Source organism: Oncorhynchus tshawytscha, unplaced genomic scaffold, assembly GCF_018296145.1.
Source record: "Oncorhynchus tshawytscha isolate Ot180627B unplaced genomic scaffold, Otsh_v2.0 Un_contig_12004_pilon_pilon, whole genome shotgun sequence".
Lineage (NCBI taxonomy): Eukaryota > Metazoa > Chordata > Actinopteri > Salmoniformes > Salmonidae > Oncorhynchus > Oncorhynchus tshawytscha.
In genome coordinates, this window is record NW_024609044.1 from 1 (window position 1) to 20,000 (window position 20,000).

Here is a 20,000-nt window from a genome sequence, read left to right on the forward strand (position 1 = left end):
TGTCTCCCTATCTTACTCATCCTATCTCCCTCCCTCTCCCTCTCTTCATCTCTCCCTCTCTCCCACTCTCCTTCTATCCCTCTCTCCCTGTCTTCCTCTCTCCCTCTCTCCCTCTCTCCTTCTATCCCTCTCTTCCTCTCTTCATCTCTCCCTCTCTCCCACTCTCCTTCTATCCCTCTCTCCCTGTCTTCCTCTCTCCCTCTCTTACTTCATCCTCTCTTCATTCTAACATTCTAGAAGTCAAACAATTGCAGTGTGTCTAACTCTCCCTCTCCCCCCTCTCTCTGCAGTCCAGCTGTTGAAATCGTCAGAGCTGGGTCGCCACAGTCTACTCTATGTGAAGGAGATAGGACATGGTTGGTTTGGCAAGGTGAGCTGCACCCCGGATTATTTTCTTAGCACATACTAACGACACAGAAACCACTCCTCCCAAAGTCTGTAGCTGGGTTCTGATTCGCTACCCTTGTTCCTGAATTATGCACAAGCTCACTTCCCCTCATGGATGTACAGTACAGTCATTGTTTAAACATGGACCAGCTAGAGGGAGGTTTCATCATGTGTTATACCAGTCCTGTACTGTTTAAACATGGACCAGTTAGAGGGAGGTTTCATCATGTGTTATACCAGTCCTGTACTGTTTAAACATGGACCAGCTAGAGGGAGGTTTCATCATGTGTTATACCAGTCCTGTACTGTTTAAACATGGACCAGTTAGAGGGAGGTTTCATCATGTGTTATACCAGTCCTGTACTGTTTAAACATGGACCAGCTAGAGGGAGGTTTCATCATGTGTTATACCAGTCCTGTATTGTTTAAACATGGACCAGCTAGAGGGAGGTTTCATCATGTGTTATACCAGTCCTGTATTGTTTAAACATGGACCAGCTAGAGGGAGGTTTCATCATGTGTTATACCAGTCCTGTATTGTTTAAACATGGACCAGTTAGAGGGAGGTTTCATCATGTGTTATACCAGTCCTGTATTGTTTAAACATGGACCAGCTAGAGGGAGGTTTCATCATGTGTTATACCAGTCCTGTATTGTTTAAACATGGACCAGTTAGAGGGAGGTTTCATCATGTGTTATACCAGTCCTGTACTGTTTAAACATGGACCAGTTAGAGGGAGGTTTCATCATGTGTTATACCAGTCCTGTATTGTTTAAACATGGACCAGTTAGAGGGAGGTTTCATCATGTGTTATACCAGTCCTGTATTGTTTAAACATGGACCAGTTAGAGGGAGGTTTCATCATGTGTTATACCAGTCCTGTATTGTTTAAACATGGACCAGTTAGAGGGAGGTTTCATCATGTGTTATACCAGTCCTGTACTGTTTAAACATGGACCAGTTAGAGGGAGGTTTCATCATGTGTTATACCAGTCCTGTACTGTTTAAACATGGACCAGTTAGAGGGAGGTTTCATCATGTGTTATACCAGTCCTGTATTGTTTAAACATGGACCAGCTAGAGGGAGGTTTCATCATGTGTTATACCAGTCCTGTATTGTTTAAACATGGACCAGCTAGAGGGAGGTTTCATCATGTGTTATACCAGTCCTGTATTGTTTAAACATGGACCAGCTAGAGGGAGGTTTCATCATGTGTTATACCAGTCCTGTATTGTTTAAACATGGACCAGTTAGAGGGAGGTTTCATCATGTGTTATACCAGTCCTGTATTGTTTAAACATGGACCAGCTAGAGGGAGGTTTCATCATGTGTTATACCAGTCCTGTATTGTTTAAACATGGACCAGTTAGAGGGAGGTTTCATCATGTGTTATACCAGTCCTGTACTGTTTAAACATGGACCAGTTAGAGGGAGGTTTCATCATGTGTTATACCAGTCCTGTATTGTTTAAACATGGACCAGTTAGAGGGAGGTTTCATCATGTGTTATACCAGTCCTGTATTGTTTAAACATGGACCAGTTAGAGGGAGGTTTCATCATGTGTTATACCAGTCCTGTATTGTTTAAACATGGACCAGTTAGAGGTAGGTTTCATCATGTGTTATACCAGTCCTGTATTGTTTAAACATGGACCAGCTAGAGGGAGGTTTCATCATGTGTTATACCAGTCCTGTACTGTTTAAACATGGACCAGTTAGAGGGAGGTTTCATCATGTGTTTTACCAGTCCTGTATTGTTTAAACATGGACCAGTTAGAGGGAGGTTTCATCATGTGTTATACCAGTCCTGTACTGTTTAAACATGGACCAGTTAGAGGGAGGTTTCATCATGTGTTATACCAGTCCTGTATTGTTTAAACATGGACCAGTTAGAGGGAGGTTTCATCATGTGTTATACCAGTCCTGTATTGTTTAAACATGGACCAGTTAGAGGGAGGTTTCATCATGTGTTATACCAGTCCTGTATTGTTTAAACATGGACCAGTTAGAGGGAGGTTTCATCATGTGTTATACCAGTCCTGTATTGTTTAAACATGGACCAGTTAGAGGGAGGTTTCATCATGTGTTATACCAGTCCTGTATTGTTTAAACATGGACCAGTTAGAGGGAGGTTTCATCATGTGTTATACCAGTCCTGTATTGTTTAAACATGGACCAGTTAGAGGGAGGTTTCATCATGTGTTATACCAGTCCTGTATTGTTTAAACATGGACCAGTTAGAGGGAGGTTTCATCATGTGTTATACCAGTCCTGTATTGTTTAAACATGGACCAGTTAGAGGGAGGTTTCATCATGTGTTATACCAGTCCTGTACTGTTTAAACATGGACCAGTTAGAGGGAGGTTTCATCATGTGTTATACCAGTCCTGTACTGTTTAAACATGGACCAGTTAGAGGGAGGTTTCATCATGTGTTATACCAGTCCTGTATTGTTTAAACATGGACCAGCTAGAGGGAGGTTTCATCATGTGTTATACCAGTCCTGTATTGTTTAAACATGGACCAGCTAGAGGGAGGTTTCATCATGTGTTATACCAGTCCTGTATTGTTTAAACATGGACCAGTTAGAGGGAGGTTTCATCATGTGTTATACCAGTCCTGTATTGTTTAAACATGGACCAGTTAGAGGGAGGTTTCATCATGTGTTATACCAGTCCTGTACTGTTTAAACATGGACCAGTTAGAGGGAGGTTTCATCATGTGTTATACCAGTCCTGTATTGTTTAAACATGGACCAGTTAGAGGGAGGTTTCATCATGTGTTATACCAGTCCTGTATTGTTTAAACATGGACCAGCTAGAGGGAGGTTTCATCATGTGTTATACCAGTCCTGTATTGTTTAAACATGGACCAGTTAGAGGGAGGTTTCATCATGTGTTATACCAGTCCTGTACTGTTTAAACATGGACCAGTTAGAGGGAGGTTTCATCATGTATTATACCAGTCCTGTACTGTTTAAACATGGACCAGTTAGAGGGAGGTTTCATCATGTGTTATACCAGTCCTGTATTGTTTAAACATGGACCAGTTAGAGGGAGGTTTCATCATGTGTTATACCAGTCCTGTATTGTTTAAACATGGACCAGCTAGAGGGAGGTTTCATCATGTGTTATACCAGTCCTGTACTGTTTAAACATGGACCAGTTAGAGGGAGGTTTCATCATGTGTTATACCAGTCCTGTACTGTTTAAACATGGACCAGTTAGAGGGAGGTTTCATCATGTGTTATACCAGTCCTGTATTGTTTAAACATGGACCAGTTAGAGGGAGGTTTCATCATGTGTTATACCAGTCCTGTATTGTTTAAACATGGACCAGCTAGAGGGAGGTTTCATCATGTGTTATACCAGTCCTGTATTGTTAAACATGGACCAGTTAGAGGGAGGTTTCATCATGTATTATACCAGTCCTGTATTGTTTAAACATGGACCAGCTAGAGGGAGGTTTCATCATGTATTATACCAGTCCTGTATTGTTTAAACATGGACCAGTTAGAGGGAGGTTTCATCATGTGTTATACCAGTCCTGTATTGTTTAAACATGGACCAGCTAGAGGGAGGTTTCATCATGTGTTATACCAGTCCTGTATTGTTTAAACATGGACCAGTTAGAGGGAGGTTTCATCATGTGTTATACCAGTCCTGTACTGTTTAAACATGGACCAGTTAGAGGGAGGTTTCATCATGTGTTATACCAGTCCTGTACTGTTTAAACATGGACCAGCTAGAGGGAGGTTTCATCATGTGTTATACCAGTCCTGTACTGTTTAAACATGGACCAGCTAGAGGGAGGTTTCATCATGTGTTATACCAGTCCTGTACTGTTTAAACATGGACCAGCTAGAGGGAGGTTTCATCATGTGTTATACCAGTCCTGTACTGTTTAAACATGGACCAGTTAGAGGGAGGTTTCATCATGTGTTATACCAGTCCTGTACTGTTTAAACATGGACCAGCTAGAGGGAGGTTTCATCATGTATTATACCAGTCCTGTACTGTTTAAACATGGACCAGTTAGAGGGAGGTTTCATCATGTGTTATACCAGTCCTGTACTGTTTAAACATGGACCAGTTAGAGGAGGTTTCATCATGTGTTATACCAGTCCTGTACTGTTTAAACATGGACCAGTTAGAGGGAGGTTTCATCATGTGTTATACCAGTCCTGTATTGTTTAAACATGGACCAGTTAGAGGGAGGTTTCATCATGTGTTATACCAGTCCTGTATTGTTTAAACATGGACCAGTTAGAGGGAGGTTTCATCATGTGTTATACCAGTCCTGTACTGTTTAAACATGGACCAGTTAGAGGGAGGTTTCATCATGTGTTATACCAGTCCTGTACTGTTTAAACATGGACCAGTTAGAGGGAGGTTTCATCATGTGTTATACCAGTCCTGTACTGTTTAAACATGGACCAGTTAGAGGGAGGTTTCATCATGTGTTATACCAGTCCTGTACTGTTTAAACATGGACCAGTTAGAGGGAGGTTTCATCATGTGTTATACCAGTCCTGTATTGTTTAAACATGGACCAGTTAGAGGGAGGTTTCATCATGTGTTATACCAGTCCTGTATTGTTTAAACATGGACCAGTTAGAGGGAGGTTTCATCATGTGTTATACCAGTCCTGTACTGTTTAAACATGGACCAGTTAGAGGGAGGTTTCATCATGTGTTATACCAGTCCTGTATTGTTTAAACATGGACCAGTAAATGGGAGGTTTCATCATGTGTTATACCAGTCCTGTATTGTTTAAACATGGACCAGTTAGAGGGAGGTTTCATCATGTGTTATACCAGTCCTGTACTGTTTAAACATGGACCAGTTAGAGGGAGGTTTCATCATGTGTTATACCAGTCCTGTATTGTTTAAACATGGACCAGTTAGAGGGAGGTTTCATCATGTGTTATACCAGTCCTGTATTGTTTAAACATGGACCAGCTAGAGGGAGGTTTCATCATGTGTTATACCAGTCCTGTACTGTTTAAACATGGACCAGTTAGAGGGAGGTTTCATCATGTGTTTTACCAGTCCTGTATTGTTTAAACATGGACCAGTTAGAGGGAGGTTTCATCATGTGTTATACCAGTCCTGTACTGTTTAAACATGGACCAGTTAGAGGGAGGTTTCATCATGTGTTATACCAGTCCTGTATTGTTTAAACATGGACCAGTTAGAGGGAGGTTTCATCATGTGTTATACCAGTCCTGTATTGTTTAAACATGGACCAGTTAGAGGGAGGTTTCATCATGTGTTATACCAGTCCTGTATTGTTTAAACATGGACCAGCTAGAGGGAGGTTTCATCATGTGTTATACCAGTCCTGTACTGTTTAAACATGGACCAGTTAGAGGGAGGTTTCATCATGTGTTTTACCAGTCCTGTATTGTTTAAACATGGACCAGTTAGAGGGAGGTTTCATCATGTGTTATACCAGTCCTGTACTGTTTAAACATGGACCAGTTAGAGGGAGGTTTCATCATGTGTTATACCAGTCCTGTATTGTTTAAACATGGACCAGTAAATGGGAGGTTTCATCATGTGTTATACCAGTCCTGTATTGTTTAAACATGGACCAGTTAGAGGGAGGTTTCATCATGTGTTATACCAGTCCTGTACTGTTTAAACATGGACCAGTTAGAGGGAGGTTTCATCATGTGTTATACCAGTCCTGTATTGTTTAAACATGGACCAGTTAGAGGGAGGTTTCATCATGTGTTATACCAGTCCTGTATTGTTTAAACATGGACCAGCTAGAGGGAGGTTTCATCATGTGTTATACCAGTCCTGTACTGTTTAAACATGGACCAGTTAGAGGGAGGTTTCATCATGTGTTTTACCAGTCCTGTATTGTTTAAACATGGACCAGTTAGAGGGAGGTTTCATCATGTGTTATACCAGTCCTGTACTGTTTAAACATGGACCAGTTAGAGGGAGGTTTCATCATGTGTCATACCAGTCCTGTATTGTTTAAACATGGACCAGTTAGAGGGAGGTTTCATCATGTGTTATACCAGTCCTGTATTGTTTAAACATGGACCAGTTAGAGGGAGGTTTCATCATGTGTTATACCAGTCCTGTATTGTTTAAACATGGACCAGTTAGAGGGAGGTTTCATCATGTGTTATACCAGTCCTGTATTGTTTAAACATGGACCAGTTAGAGGGAGGTTTCATCATGTGTTATACCAGTCCTGTATTGTTTAAACATGGACCAGTTAGAGGGAGGTTTCATCATGTGTTATACCAGTCCTGTATTGTTTAAACATGGACCAGTTAGAGGGAGGTTTCATCATGTGTTATACCAGTCCTGTATTGTTTAAACATGGACCAGTTAGAGGGAGGTTTCATCATGTGTTATACCAGTCCTGTATTGTTTAAACATGGACCAGTTAGAGGGAGGTTTCATCATGTGTTATACCAGTCCTGTACTGTTTAAACATGGACCAGTTAGAGGGAGGTTTCATCATGTGTTATACCAGTCCTGTACTGTTTAAACATGGACCAGTTAGAGGGAGGTTTCATCATGTGTTATACCAGTCCTGTATTGTTTAAACATGGACCAGCTAGAGGAGGTTTCATCATGTGTTATACCAGTCCTGTATTGTTTAAACATGGACCAGCTAGAGGGAGGTTTCATCATGTGTTATACCAGTCCTGTATTGTTTAAACATGGACCAGTTAGAGGGAGGTTTCATCATGTGTTATACCAGTCCTGTATTGTTTAAACATGGACCAGTTAGAGGGAGGTTTCATCATGTGTTATACCAGTCCTGTACTGTTTAAACATGGACCAGTTAGAGGGAGGTTTCATCATGTGTTATACCAGTCCTGTATTGTTTAAACATGGACCAGTTAGAGGGAGGTTTCATCATGTGTTATACCAGTCCTGTATTGTTTAAACATGGACCAGTTAGAGGGAGGTTTCATCATGTGTTATACCAGTCCTGTACTGTTTAAACATGGACCAGTTAGAGGGAGGTTTCATCATGTGTTATACCAGTCCTGTACTGTTTAAACATGGACCAGTTAGAGGGAGGTTTCATCATGTGTTATACCAGTCCTGTATTGTTTAAACATGGACCAGCTAGAGGGAGGTTTCATCATGTGTTATACCAGTCCTGTATTGTTTAAACATGGACCAGCTAGAGGGAGGTTTCATCATGTGTTATACCAGTCCTGTATTGTTTAAACATGGACCAGTTAGAGGGAGGTTTCATCATGTGTTATACCAGTCCTGTATTGTTTAAACATGGACCAGTTAGAGGGAGGTTTCATCATGTGTTATACCAGTCCTGTACTGTTTAAACATGGACCAGTTAGAGGGAGGTTTCATCATGTGTTATACCAGTCCTGTATTGTTTAAACATGGACCAGTTAGAGGGAGGTTTCATCATGTGTTATACCAGTCCTGTATTGTTTAAACATGGACCAGCTAGAGGGAGGTTTCATCATGTGTTATACCAGTCCTGTATTGTTTAAACATGGACCAGTTAGAGGGAGGTTTCATCATGTGTTATACCAGTCCTGTACTGTTTAAACATGGACCAGTTAGAGGGAGGTTTCATCATGTATTATACCAGTCCTGTACTGTTTAAACATGGACCAGTTAGAGGGAGGTTTCATCATGTGTTATACCAGTCCTGTATTGTTTAAACATGGACCAGTTAGAGGGAGGTTTCATCATGTGTTATACCAGTCCTGTATTGTTTAAACATGGACCAGCTAGAGGGAGGTTTCATCATGTGTTATACCAGTCCTGTACTGTTTAAACATGGACCAGTTAGAGGGAGGTTTCATCATGTGTTATACCAGTCCTGTACTGTTTAAACATGGACCAGCTAGAGGGAGGTTTCATCATGTGTTATACCAGTCCTGTATTGTTTAAACATGGACCAGTTAGAGGGAGGTTTCATCATGTGTTATACCAGTCCTGTATTGTTTAAACATGGACCAGCTAGAGGGAGGTTTCATCATGTGTTATACCAGTCCTGTATTGTTAAACATGGACCAGTTAGAGGGAGGTTTCATCATGTATTATACCAGTCCTGTATTGTTTAAACATGGACCAGCTAGAGGGAGGTTTCATCATGTATTATACCAGTCCTGTATTGTTTAAACATGGACCAGTTAGAGGGAGGTTTCATCATGTGTTATACCAGTCCTGTATTGTTTAAACATGGACCAGCTAGAGGGAGGTTTCATCATGTGTTATACCAGTCCTGTATTGTTTAAACATGGACCAGTTAGAGGGAGGTTTCATCATGTGTTATACCAGTCCTGTACTGTTTAAACATGGACCAGTTAGAGGGAGGTTTCATCATGTGTTATACCAGTCCTGTACTGTTTAAACATGGACCAGCTAGAGGGAGGTTTCATCATGTGTTATACCAGTCCTGTATTGTTTAAACATGGACCAGCTAGAGGGAGGTTTCATCATGTGTTATACCAGTCCTGTACTGTTTAAACATGGACCAGCTAGAGGGAGGTTTCATCATGTGTTATACCAGTCCTGTATTGTTTAAACATGGACCAGTTAGAGGGAGGTTTCATCATGTGTTATACCAGTCCTGTACTGTTTAAACATGGACCAGCTAGAGGGAGGTTTCATCATGTGTTATACCAGTCCTGTACTGTTTAAACATGGACCAGTTAGAGGGAGGTTTCATCATGTGTTATACCAGTCCTGTACTGTTTAAACATGGACCAGTTAGAGGGAGGTTTCATCATGTGTTATACCAGTCCTGTACTGTTTAAACATGGACCAGTTAGAGGGAGGTTTCATCATGTGTTATACCAGTCCTGTACTGTTTAAACATGGACCAGCTAGAGGGAGGTTTCATCATGTGTTATACCAGTCCTGTATTGTTTAAACATGGACCAGTTAGAGGGAGGTTTCATCATGTGTTATACCAGTCCTGTACTGTTTAAACATGGACCAGTTAGAGGGAGGTTTCATCATGTGTTATACCAGTCCTGTACTGTTTAAACATGGACCAGTTAGAGGGAGGTTTCATCATGTGTTATACCAGTCCTGTACTGTTTAAACATGGACCAGTTAGAGGGAGGTTTCATCATGTGTTATACCAGTCCTGTACTGTTTAAACATGGACCAGTTAGAGGGAGGTTTCATCATGTGTTATACCAGTCCTGTATTGTTTAAACATGGACCAGTTAGAGGGAGGTTTCATCATGTGTTATACCAGTCCTGTATTGTTTAAACATGGACCAGTTAGAGGGAGGTTTCATCATGTGTTATACCAGTCCTGTACTGTTTAAACATGGACCAGTTAGAGGGAGGTTTCATCATGTGTTATACCAGTCCTGTATTGTTTAAACATGGACCAGTAAATGGGAGGTTTCATCATGTGTTATACCAGTCCTGTATTGTTTAAACATGGACCAGTTAGAGGGAGGTTTCATCATGTGTTATACCAGTCCTGTACTGTTTAAACATGGACCAGTTAGAGGGAGGTTTCATCATGTGTTATACCAGTCCTGTATTGTTTAAACATGGACCAGTTAGAGGGAGGTTTCATCATGTGTTATACCAGTCCTGTATTGTTTAAACATGGACCAGTTAGAGGGAGGTTTCATCATGTGTTATACCAGTCCTGTACTGTTTAAACATGGACCAGTTAGAGGGAGGTTTCATCATGTGTTATACCAGTCCTGTACTGTTTAAACATGGACCAGTTAGAGGGAGGTTTCATCATGTGTTATACCAGTCCTGTATTGTTTAAACATGGACCAGTTAGAGGGAGGTTTCATCATGTGTTATACCAGTCCTGTATTGTTTAAACATGGACCAGTTAGAGGGAGGTTTCATCATGTGTTATACCAGTCCTGTACTGTTTAAACATGGACCAGTTAGAGGGAGGTTTCATCATGTGTTATACCAGTCCTGTACTGTTTAAACATGGACCAGTTAGAGGGAGGTTTCATCATGTGTTATACCAGTCCTGTACTGTTTAAACATGGACCAGTTAGAGGGAGGTTTCATCATGTGTTATACCAGTCCTGTACTGTTTAAACATGGACCAGTTAGAGGGAGGTTTCATCATGTGTTATACCAGTCCTGTATTGTTTAAACATGGACCAGTTAGAGGGAGGTTTCATCATGTGTTATACCAGTCCTGTATTGTTTAAACATGGACCAGTTAGAGGGAGGTTTCATCATGTGTTATACCAGTCCTGTACTGTTTAAACATGGACCAGTTAGAGGGAGGTTTCATCATGTGTTATACCAGTCCTGTATTGTTTAAACATGGACCAGTAAATGGGAGGTTTCATCATGTGTTATACCAGTCCTGTATTGTTTAAACATGGACCAGTTAGAGGGAGGTTTCATCATGTGTTATACCAGTCCTGTACTGTTTAAACATGGACCAGTTAGAGGGAGGTTTCATCATGTGTTATACCAGTCCTGTATTGTTTAAACATGGACCAGTTAGAGGGAGGTTTCATCATGTGTTATACCAGTCCTGTATTGTTTAAACATGGACCAGTTAGAGGGAGGTTTCATCATGTGTTATACCAGTCCTGTATTGTTTAAACATGGACCAGTTAGAGGGAGGTTTCATCATGTGTTATACCAGTCCTGTATTGTTTAAACATGGACCAGCTAGAGGGAGGTTTCATCATGTGTTATACCAGTCCTGTATTGTTTAAACATGGACCAGTTAGAGGGAGGTTTCATCATGTGTTATACCAGTCCTGTACTGTTTAAACATGGACCAGTTAGAGGGAGGTTTCATCATGTGTTATACCAGTCCTGTATTGTTTAAACATGGACCAGTTAGAGGAGGTTTCATCATGTGTTATACCAGTCCTGTATTGTTTAAACATGGACCAGTTGTTTCATCATGTGTTATACCAGTCCTGTACTGTTTAAACATGGACCAGTTAGAGGGAGGTTTCATCATGTGTTATACCAGTCCTGTATTGTTTAAACATGGACCAGTTAGAGGGAGGTTTCATCATGTGTTATACCAGTCCTGTACTGTTTAAACATGGACCAGTTAGAGGGAGGTTTCATCATGTGTTATACCAGTCCTGTACTGTTTAAACATGGACCAGCTACTGTAAGTCGATCTGGATAAGATCGTCTGCTAAATGACAAAAAAATTGCAATGTTCTGAGGGTGAGTGAGAGAATGAGTGTACACTTTAGCGAGAATAAGGGTAAAGATTGGGACAAAACAGCAGCCTGTGTCTTTCCCTAAATCCTCTCTCTTCCTGCTTTCCTCCATGTTACTGTCAACATCCCAAATGGCACCATATTCCCTATATAGTGCACTACTTTGGGCCAAAGCCTTATGGGCCCTGGTCAAACGTAGTGCACTATATGGAGGATAGGGTGCCATTGGAGACACACTACTGTGTGCTGTGAGGTAGTGTGTGTGGAATGTGTGTGTAATGTGGTGTTGATCTTATTAGGGCCACAAGCTGACCTACAGCCTTGTCTGTCTGAGAGCTGGGACTATCTACATGTCACACTGAATTCCATTCCATCTGCATTGCTTCCAAAGCTTTTTAGTTAGTGCTGAACTGTATGTTTTGTTCTTCTCTCTGTCTCTACCTCTGTCTCTCACTGTCTCTACCTCTGTCTCTCACTGTCTCTCCCTCTGTCTCTACCTCTGTCTCTCACTGTCTCTCACTGTCTCTCACTGTCTCTCCCTCTGTCTCTACCTCTGTCTCTACCTCTGTCTCTACCTCTGTCTCTACCTCTGTCTCTACCTCTGTCTCTACCTCTGTCTCTACCTCTGTCTCTCACTGTCTCTACCTCTGTCTCTCACTGTCTCTCCCTCTGTCTCTACCTCTGTCTCTCACTGTCTCTCACTGTCTCTCACTGTCTCTCCCTCTGTCTCTACCTCTGTCTCTACCTCTGTCTCTACCTCTGTATCTCATTGTCTCTACCTCTGTCTCTCACTGTCTCTCACTGTCTCTCACTGTCTCTCCCTCTGTCTCTACCTCTGTCTCTACCTCTGTCTCTACCTCTGTCTCTACCTCTGTCTCTCACTGTCTCTACCTCTGTCTCTACCTCTGTCTCTACCTCTGTCTCTCCCTCTGTCTCTCCCTCTGTCTCTACCTCTGTCTCTCACTGTCTCTACCTCTGTCTCTCACTGTCTCTACCTCTGTCTCTCACTGTCTCTACCTCTGTCTCTCACTGTCTCTACCTCTGTCTCTCACTGTCTCTACCTCTGTCTCTCACTGTCTCTCACTGTCTCTACCTCTGTCTCTACCTCTGTCTCTACCTCTGTCTCTCCCTGTCTCTCCCTCTGTCTCTCCCTCTGTCTCTACCTCTGTCTCTACCTCTGTCTCTCCCTCTGTCTCTCCCTCTGTCTCTACCTCTGTCTCTCTCACTGTCTCTACCTCTGTCTCTCCCTGTCTCTCCCTGTCTCTCCCTGTCTCTACCTCTGTCTCTACCTCTGTCTCTACCTCTGTCTCTCCCTCTGTCTCTCCCTCTGTCTCTCCCTCTGTCTCTACCTCTGTCTCTCCCTGTCTCTCCCTCTGTCTCTCCCTCTGTCTCTACCTCTGTCTCTACCTCTGTCTCTACCTCTGTCTCTCCCTCTGTCTCTACCTCTGTCTCTCTCTGTCTCTCTCTGTCTCTCCCTGTCTCTCCCTCTGTCTCTCCCTCTGTCTCTCCCTCTTTTGCTCCCTCTTTCTCTCCCTCTGTCTCTCCCTGTCTCTCCCTCTGTCTCTACCTCTGTCTCTCACTGTCTCTCACTGTCTCTCACTGTCTCTACCTCTGTCTCTACCTCTGTCTCTACCACTGTCTCTCACTGTCTCTCACTGTCTCTCACTGTCTCTCCCTCTGTCTCTACCTCTGTCTCTCCCTCTGTCTCTACCTCTGTCTACCTCTGTCTCTCACTGTCTCTCCCTCTGTCTCTACCTCTGTCTTTACCTCTGTCTCTACCTCTGTCTCTCACTGTCTCTACCTCTGTCTCTCACTGTCTCTACCTCTGTCTCTACCTCTGTCTCTCCCTCTGTCTCTCCCTCTGTCTCTCCCTCTGTCTCTCCCTCTGTCTCTCCCTCTGTCTCTCCCTCTGTCTCTCCCTCTGTCTCTACCTCTGTCTCTACCTCTGTCTCTACCTCTGTCTCTCACTGTCTCTACCTCTGTCTCTCACTGTCTCTACCTCTGTCTCTCACTGTCTCTACCTCTGTCTCTCACTGTCTCTACCTCTGTCTCTCACTGTCTCTCACTGTCTCTCACTGTCTCTCACTGTCTCTACCTCTGTCTCTACCTCTGTCTCTACCTCTGTCTCTACCTCTGTCTCTACCTCTGTCTCTCCCTGTCTCTCCCTCTGTCTCTCCCTCTGTCTCTACCTCTGTCTCTCCCTCTGTCTCTCCCTCTGTCTCTCCCTCTGTCTCTACCTCTGTCTCTCTCACTGTCTCTCCCTGTCTCTCCCTGTCTCTCCCCTGTCTCTACCTCTGTCTCTACCTCTGTCTCTACCTCTGTCTCTACCTCTGTCTCTCCCTCTGTCTCTCCCTCTGTCTCTACCTCTGTCTCTACCTCTGTCTCTCCTCTGTCTCTCCCTGTCTCTCCCTGTCTCTCTGTCTCTACCTCTGTCTCTACCTCTGTCTCTACCTCTGTCTCTCCCTCTGTCTCTCCCTCTGTCTCTCCCTCTGTCTCTACCTCTGTCTCTACCTCTGTCTCTACCTCTGTCTCTCCCTCTGTCTCTCCCTCTGTCTCTCCCTCTGTCTCTCCCTCTGTCTCTACCTCTGTCTCTACCTCTGTCTCTCCCTGTCTCTCCCTCTGTCTCTCCCTCTGTCTCTCCCTCTGTCTCTCCCTCTGTCTCTACCTCTGTCTCTACCTCTGTCTCTCCCTCTGTCTCTCCCTCTGTCTCTCTCTGTCTCTACCTCTGTCTCTACCTCTGTCTCTCCCTCTGTCTCTACCTCTGTCTCTACCTCTGTCTCTCCCTGTCTCTCCCTCTGTCTCTCCCTCTTTTGCTCCCTCTGTCTCTCCCTCTGTCTCTCCCTCTGTCCTCTGTCTCTCCCTCTGTCTCTCCTCTGTCTCTCCCTCTGTCTCTCCCTCTGTCTCTCCCTCTGTCTCTCCCTCTGTCTCTCCCTCTTCTCTCCCTCTGTCTCTCCCTCTGTCTCTCCCTGTCTCTCCCTCTGTCTCTCCCTCTTTCTCTCCCTCTGTCTCTCCCTCTGTCTCTACCTCTGTCTCGCCCTGTCTCTCTGTCTTTCTCTCTGTCTTTCTCTCTGTCTCTCCCTCTGTATCTCTCTCTCTGTCTTTCTCTCTGTCTTTCTCTCTGTCTTTCTCTCTGTCTCTCCCTGTCTCTCTGTCTTTCTCTCTGTCTCTCCCTCTGTCTCCCTCTCTATCTCTCTCTCTGTCTTTCTCTCTGTCTTTCTCTCTGTCTTTCTCTCTGTCTCTCTGTCTCTCCCTGTCTCTCCCTGTCTCTCTGTCTTTCTCTCTGTCTTTCTCTCTGTCTCTCCCTCTGTCTCCCTCTCTATCTCTCTCTCTGTCTTTCTCTGTCTCTCCGTTGCCCCCTGTCTTTACCATGTTAACTACTGTAAATGTTTTTGTGTGTGTGTGTGTGTGTGTGTGTGTGTGTGTGTGTGTGTGTGTGTGTGTGTGTGTGTGTGTGTGTGTGTGTGTGTGTGTGTGTGTGTGTGTGTGTCTCTCTGTGGGTCCTGTATAGGTTCTCTTGGGGGAGGTGAATGCAGGTCTCAGCACCACCCAGGTGGTGGTCAAGGAGCTGAAGGCCAGTGCCAGTGTCCAGGACCAGATGCACTTCCTGGAAGAGGCACAGCCATACCGGTCAGAACTACAACAATATGGATCTCATACCCTGTATACCCCACCCTTTGCATCCAGTACAATTCATTAATGAATTAATCAATCAATTGGTGAATGAATGAATGCCTATACATGGTTATCCTGCTACCTCTTTCCATGTGCTCTGACTGTAAGTTCACTATAAACTATGACAGTAAACGTGACTGTTGAACTATGACCCATCTCCTCTACCTCCCCCTTCCCCCAGTGCCCTCCAGAACCCAGCCCTCCTGCAGTGCCTGGCACAGTGCTCAGAGGTTACACCCTATCTACTGGTCATGGAGTTCTGTCCTCTGGTGAGAGAAACATCCCCTAGCCCCCTAACCCCCTAAACCCTAACCCCTATCTCAGAGGTTACACCCTATCTACTGGTCATGGAGTTCTGTCCTCTGGTGAGAGAAACCTCCCCTAGCCCCCTAACCCCCTAAACCCTAACCCCTATCTCAGAGGTTACACCCTATCTACTGGTCATGGAGTTCTGTCCTCTGGTGAGAGAAACCTCCCTAGCCCCCTAACCCCTAAACCCTAACCCCTATCTCAGAGGTTACACCCTATCTACTGGTCATGGAGTTCTGTCCTCTGGTGAGAGAAACCCCCTAGCCCCCTAACCCTCTAAACCCTAACCCCTATCTCAGAGGTCACAACCACCTTCTATATGGAGTTATCTGGTGAGATGGATATTACAGCCAGGGACAATCTGCTCCCCCTGTTGGTGGAATACAGTACTATTACAGCCAGGGACAATCTGCTCTCTACCCTTTCCTCTGGGTTTGCAGAAGGGTCAGAGTTTCCACCATACTGCTAACACCTTACGGATCAGAGCTTCCACCATATTGATTACACCCTTACGGATCAGAGTTTCCTAACTACAGATCATACAGATCAGAGTTTACTACTAACACCTTACACCATACTAGGATCAGAGTTTCCACCATACGGATCAGAGTTTACCACCATACGGATCAGAGTTTCCACCAACACACCATACAGATCAGAGTTTCCACCATACTACTAACACCATACAGATCAGAGTTTCCACCATACAGCTAAGTTTCCACCAGTTTACACGGATCAGAGTTTCCACCATACTGCTAACACCATACAGATCAGAGTTTCCACCATACAGATCAGAGTTTCCACCATACAGATCAGAGTTTTTCTAACACCATACAGATCAGAGTTTCCACCATACTGCTAACACCATACAGATCAGAGTTTCCACCATACAGATCAGAGTTTCCACCATACAGATCAGAGTTTCCACCATACAGATCAGAGTTTCCACCATACAGATCAGAGTTTCCACCATACTACTAACACCATACAGACAGAGTTTCCACCATCAGAGTTTCCACCATACAGATCAGAGTTTCATACCATACAGATCAGAGTTTCCACCATACTGCTTTACAGATCAGAGTTTCCACCATACAGATCAGAGTTTCCACCATACAGATCAGAGTTTCCACCATACTGCTAACACCATACAGATCAGAGTTTCCACCATACTACTAACACCTTACAGATCAGAGTTTCCACCATACAGATCAGAGTTTCTACCATACTGCTAACAGACATACAGATCAGAGTTTTACAGACATACATTACAAACATAGGTTGTACAAATGGCATCCTATATTCACATCTACTGCACTACTTTTGACCATGTTTATACCATACTGGGGAATAACATATAGAGTACAAATCATTTTATGACATCACTTCCTACTGGTCATACAGACCTCAGAGTTTCCACCATACTGACTCCGTGACCTACCTGATCCCCTACCCTCCAGATCAGAGTTGCTGCACCTGCACAGACAGAGTTTCATTCATACATACAGCACAACTTCATTCACAGATCAGAGTTTGGACACCTGCACAGATCAGAGTTTCATTCACAGGTGGGTTAGTGGACACCTGCACCATACACTTTATTCAGGGTTTGGACACCTGCACAAATACAACTTCATTCAGAGTGGGTTAGTGGACACCATACTGCTAACTTCATTCACAGGTGGGTTAGTCCACCTACAGATACAGACTTCATTCACATACTACTGGACACCTTACAGATCAACTTCATTCCACCATGGACACCTGCACAAATACAACTTCATTCACAGGTGGGTTAGAGTTTCAACTTCATTACAGGTGCTAACACCAAATACAGATTCAGTAGACACCCACAAATACAACAGATCAGAGGTGGGTTAGTGGACACCTTCACGGATCAAGTCATTCACAGGTGGGTTAGTGGACACCTGCACAAATACAACTTCATCATACAGGGTTTGGACACCATACAAATACAACTTCATTCACACAGACAGTTTCTACCATACGGATCAGAGTTTCCACCATACTGCTAACATTCACAGGTGGGAGAAGTGGATGAGAGCAAGTTGTGACAGGTGGGTTATTGTACAGACATACATTCAAACATAGGTGGTGTGTCCCAAATGGCATCCTATGGATTCACATCTACTTCATTCACTTTTGACACACATGTTCATTCACAGGTGGGTTAGTGACACCTGGGGAATATGGTGATATACAGTGCCAAATCATTCACAGGTTTATGGACATCACTACAACTTCATTCCAGGTGGGTTAGTGGACACCTGCACAAGTACAACTTCATTCACAGGTGGGTTAGTGGCGGCAGGTGGGTTAGTGGACACCTGCACAAATGACCCTCCATTCAATGGGCGTGGACACCGCAGACTTCATTCACGGGCCTGTGCACCTGCACAAGCACAACTTCATTCACAGGTGGGTTAGTGGACACCTTCACAAGCACAACTTCATTCACAGGTGGGTTAGTGGACACCTTCACAAAGCACAACTTCATTCACAGGTGGGTTAGTGGACACCTTCACAAAGCACAACTTCATTCACAGGTGGGTTAGTGGACACCTGCACAAACACAACTTCATTCACAGGTGGGTTAGTGGACACCTGCACAAATACAACTTCATTCACAGGTGGGTTAGTGGACACCTGCACAAATACAACTTCATTCACAGGTGGGTTAGTGGACACCTGCACAAATACAACTTCATTCACAGGTGGGTTAGTGGACACCTGCACAAATACAACTTCATTCACAGGTGGGTTAGTGGACACCTGCACAAATACAACTTCATTCACAGGTGGGTTAGTGGACACCTGCACAAATACAACTTCATTCACAGGTGGGTTAGTAGACACCTTCACAAATACAACTTCATTCACAGGTGGGTTAGTGGACACCTGCACAAATACAACTTCATTCACAGGTGGGTTAGTAGACACCTGCACAAATACAACTTCATTCACAGGTGGGTTAGTGGACACCTGCACAAATACAACTTCATTCACAGGTGGGTTAGTGGACACCTGCACAAACACAACTTAATTCACAGGTGGGTTAGTAGACACCTGCACAAATACAACTTCATTCACAGGTGGGTTAGTGGACACCTGCACAAACACAACTTCATTCACAGGTGGGTTAGTGGACACCTGCACAAATACAACTTCATTCACAGGTGGGTTAGTGGACACCTGCACAAGCACAACTTCATTCACAGGTGGGTTAGTGGACACCTGCACAAATACAACTTCATTCACAGGTGGGTTAGTGGACACCTGCACAAATACAACTTCATTCACAGGTGGGTTAGTGGACACCTGCACAAATACAACTTCATTCACAGGTGGGTTAGTGGACACCTGCACAAATACAACTTCATTCACAGGTGGGTTAGTGGACACCTGCACAAATACAACTTCATTCACAGGTGGGTTAGTGGACACCTGCACAAACACAACTTCATTCACAGGTGGGTTAGTGGACACCTGCACAAATACAACTTCATTCACAGGTGGGTTAGTGGACACCTGCACAAATACAACTTCATTCACAGGTGGGTTAGTGGACACCTGCACAAATACAACTTCATTCACAGGTGGGTTAGTGGACACCTGCACACAAATACAACTTCATTCACAGGTGGGTTAGTGGACACCTGCACAAATACAACTTCATTCACAGGTGGGTTAGTGGACACCTGCACAAATACAACTTCATTCACAGGTGGGTTAGTGGACACCTGCACAAAGCACAACTTCATTCACAGGTGGGTTAGTGGACACCTGCACAAATACAACTTCATTCACAGGTGGGTTAGTGGACACCTGCACAAATACAACTTCATTCACAGGTGGTCCTAGAACATATCAATCATTCCAGTGGACAGCACAAATACAACTTCATTCACAGGTGGGTTAGTGAAGACACCTGCACAAATACAACTTCATTCACAGGTGGGTTAGTAACATGCACAAATACAACTTCATTTGTAGTGAGTGGACATGCACAAATACAACTTCATTCACAGGTGGGTTAGTGGACACCTGCACAAATACAACTTCATTCACAGGTGGGAGTACCTATACACTGTATTTAGTCCTAGAACATATCAATCATTAACATACTGATATGTTGTAGTGAAGAGTAATGATATATACACTGTATTTACGGTAACATACATGTTGTAGTGAAGAGTAATGATATATACACTGTATTTACGGTAACATACATGTTGTAGTGAAGAGTAATGATATATACACTGTATTTACGGTAACATACATGTTGTAGGGACATAAAACCAATAAAGGGAACTGAATCGGGATGATCTGGAGGATGTTGAAGGATCTGGTCTCACTCTGACACATCCCACCCTAGATACAACTGGGACTGTGCAGCTGGTCTGTCTCCAAATTAACATGATATTGAGGATATTATGTACAATCTGTTCCTAA

General features: G+C 43.7%; 1 protein-coding gene across 1 annotated transcript in view; it reads left to right on the forward strand.

Annotated features, from left to right (window-relative positions):
• Nucleotides 1-237: 237 nt before the first annotated feature.
• LOC112238008 (serine/threonine-protein kinase LMTK1) overlaps nt 238-20,000 on the forward strand; it is a gene marked incomplete at its 5' end in the record, with an annotated part of 31,303 nt that continues 11,540 nt past the window's right edge. Inside the window, 4 exon segments of the mRNA XM_042314069.1 lie at nt 238-370; nt 15,055-15,173; nt 15,400-15,506; nt 17,918-17,966. Of these exon segments, the coding sequence (XP_042170003.1) occupies nt 238-370; nt 15,055-15,173; nt 15,400-15,506; nt 17,918-17,966 (408 nt within the window).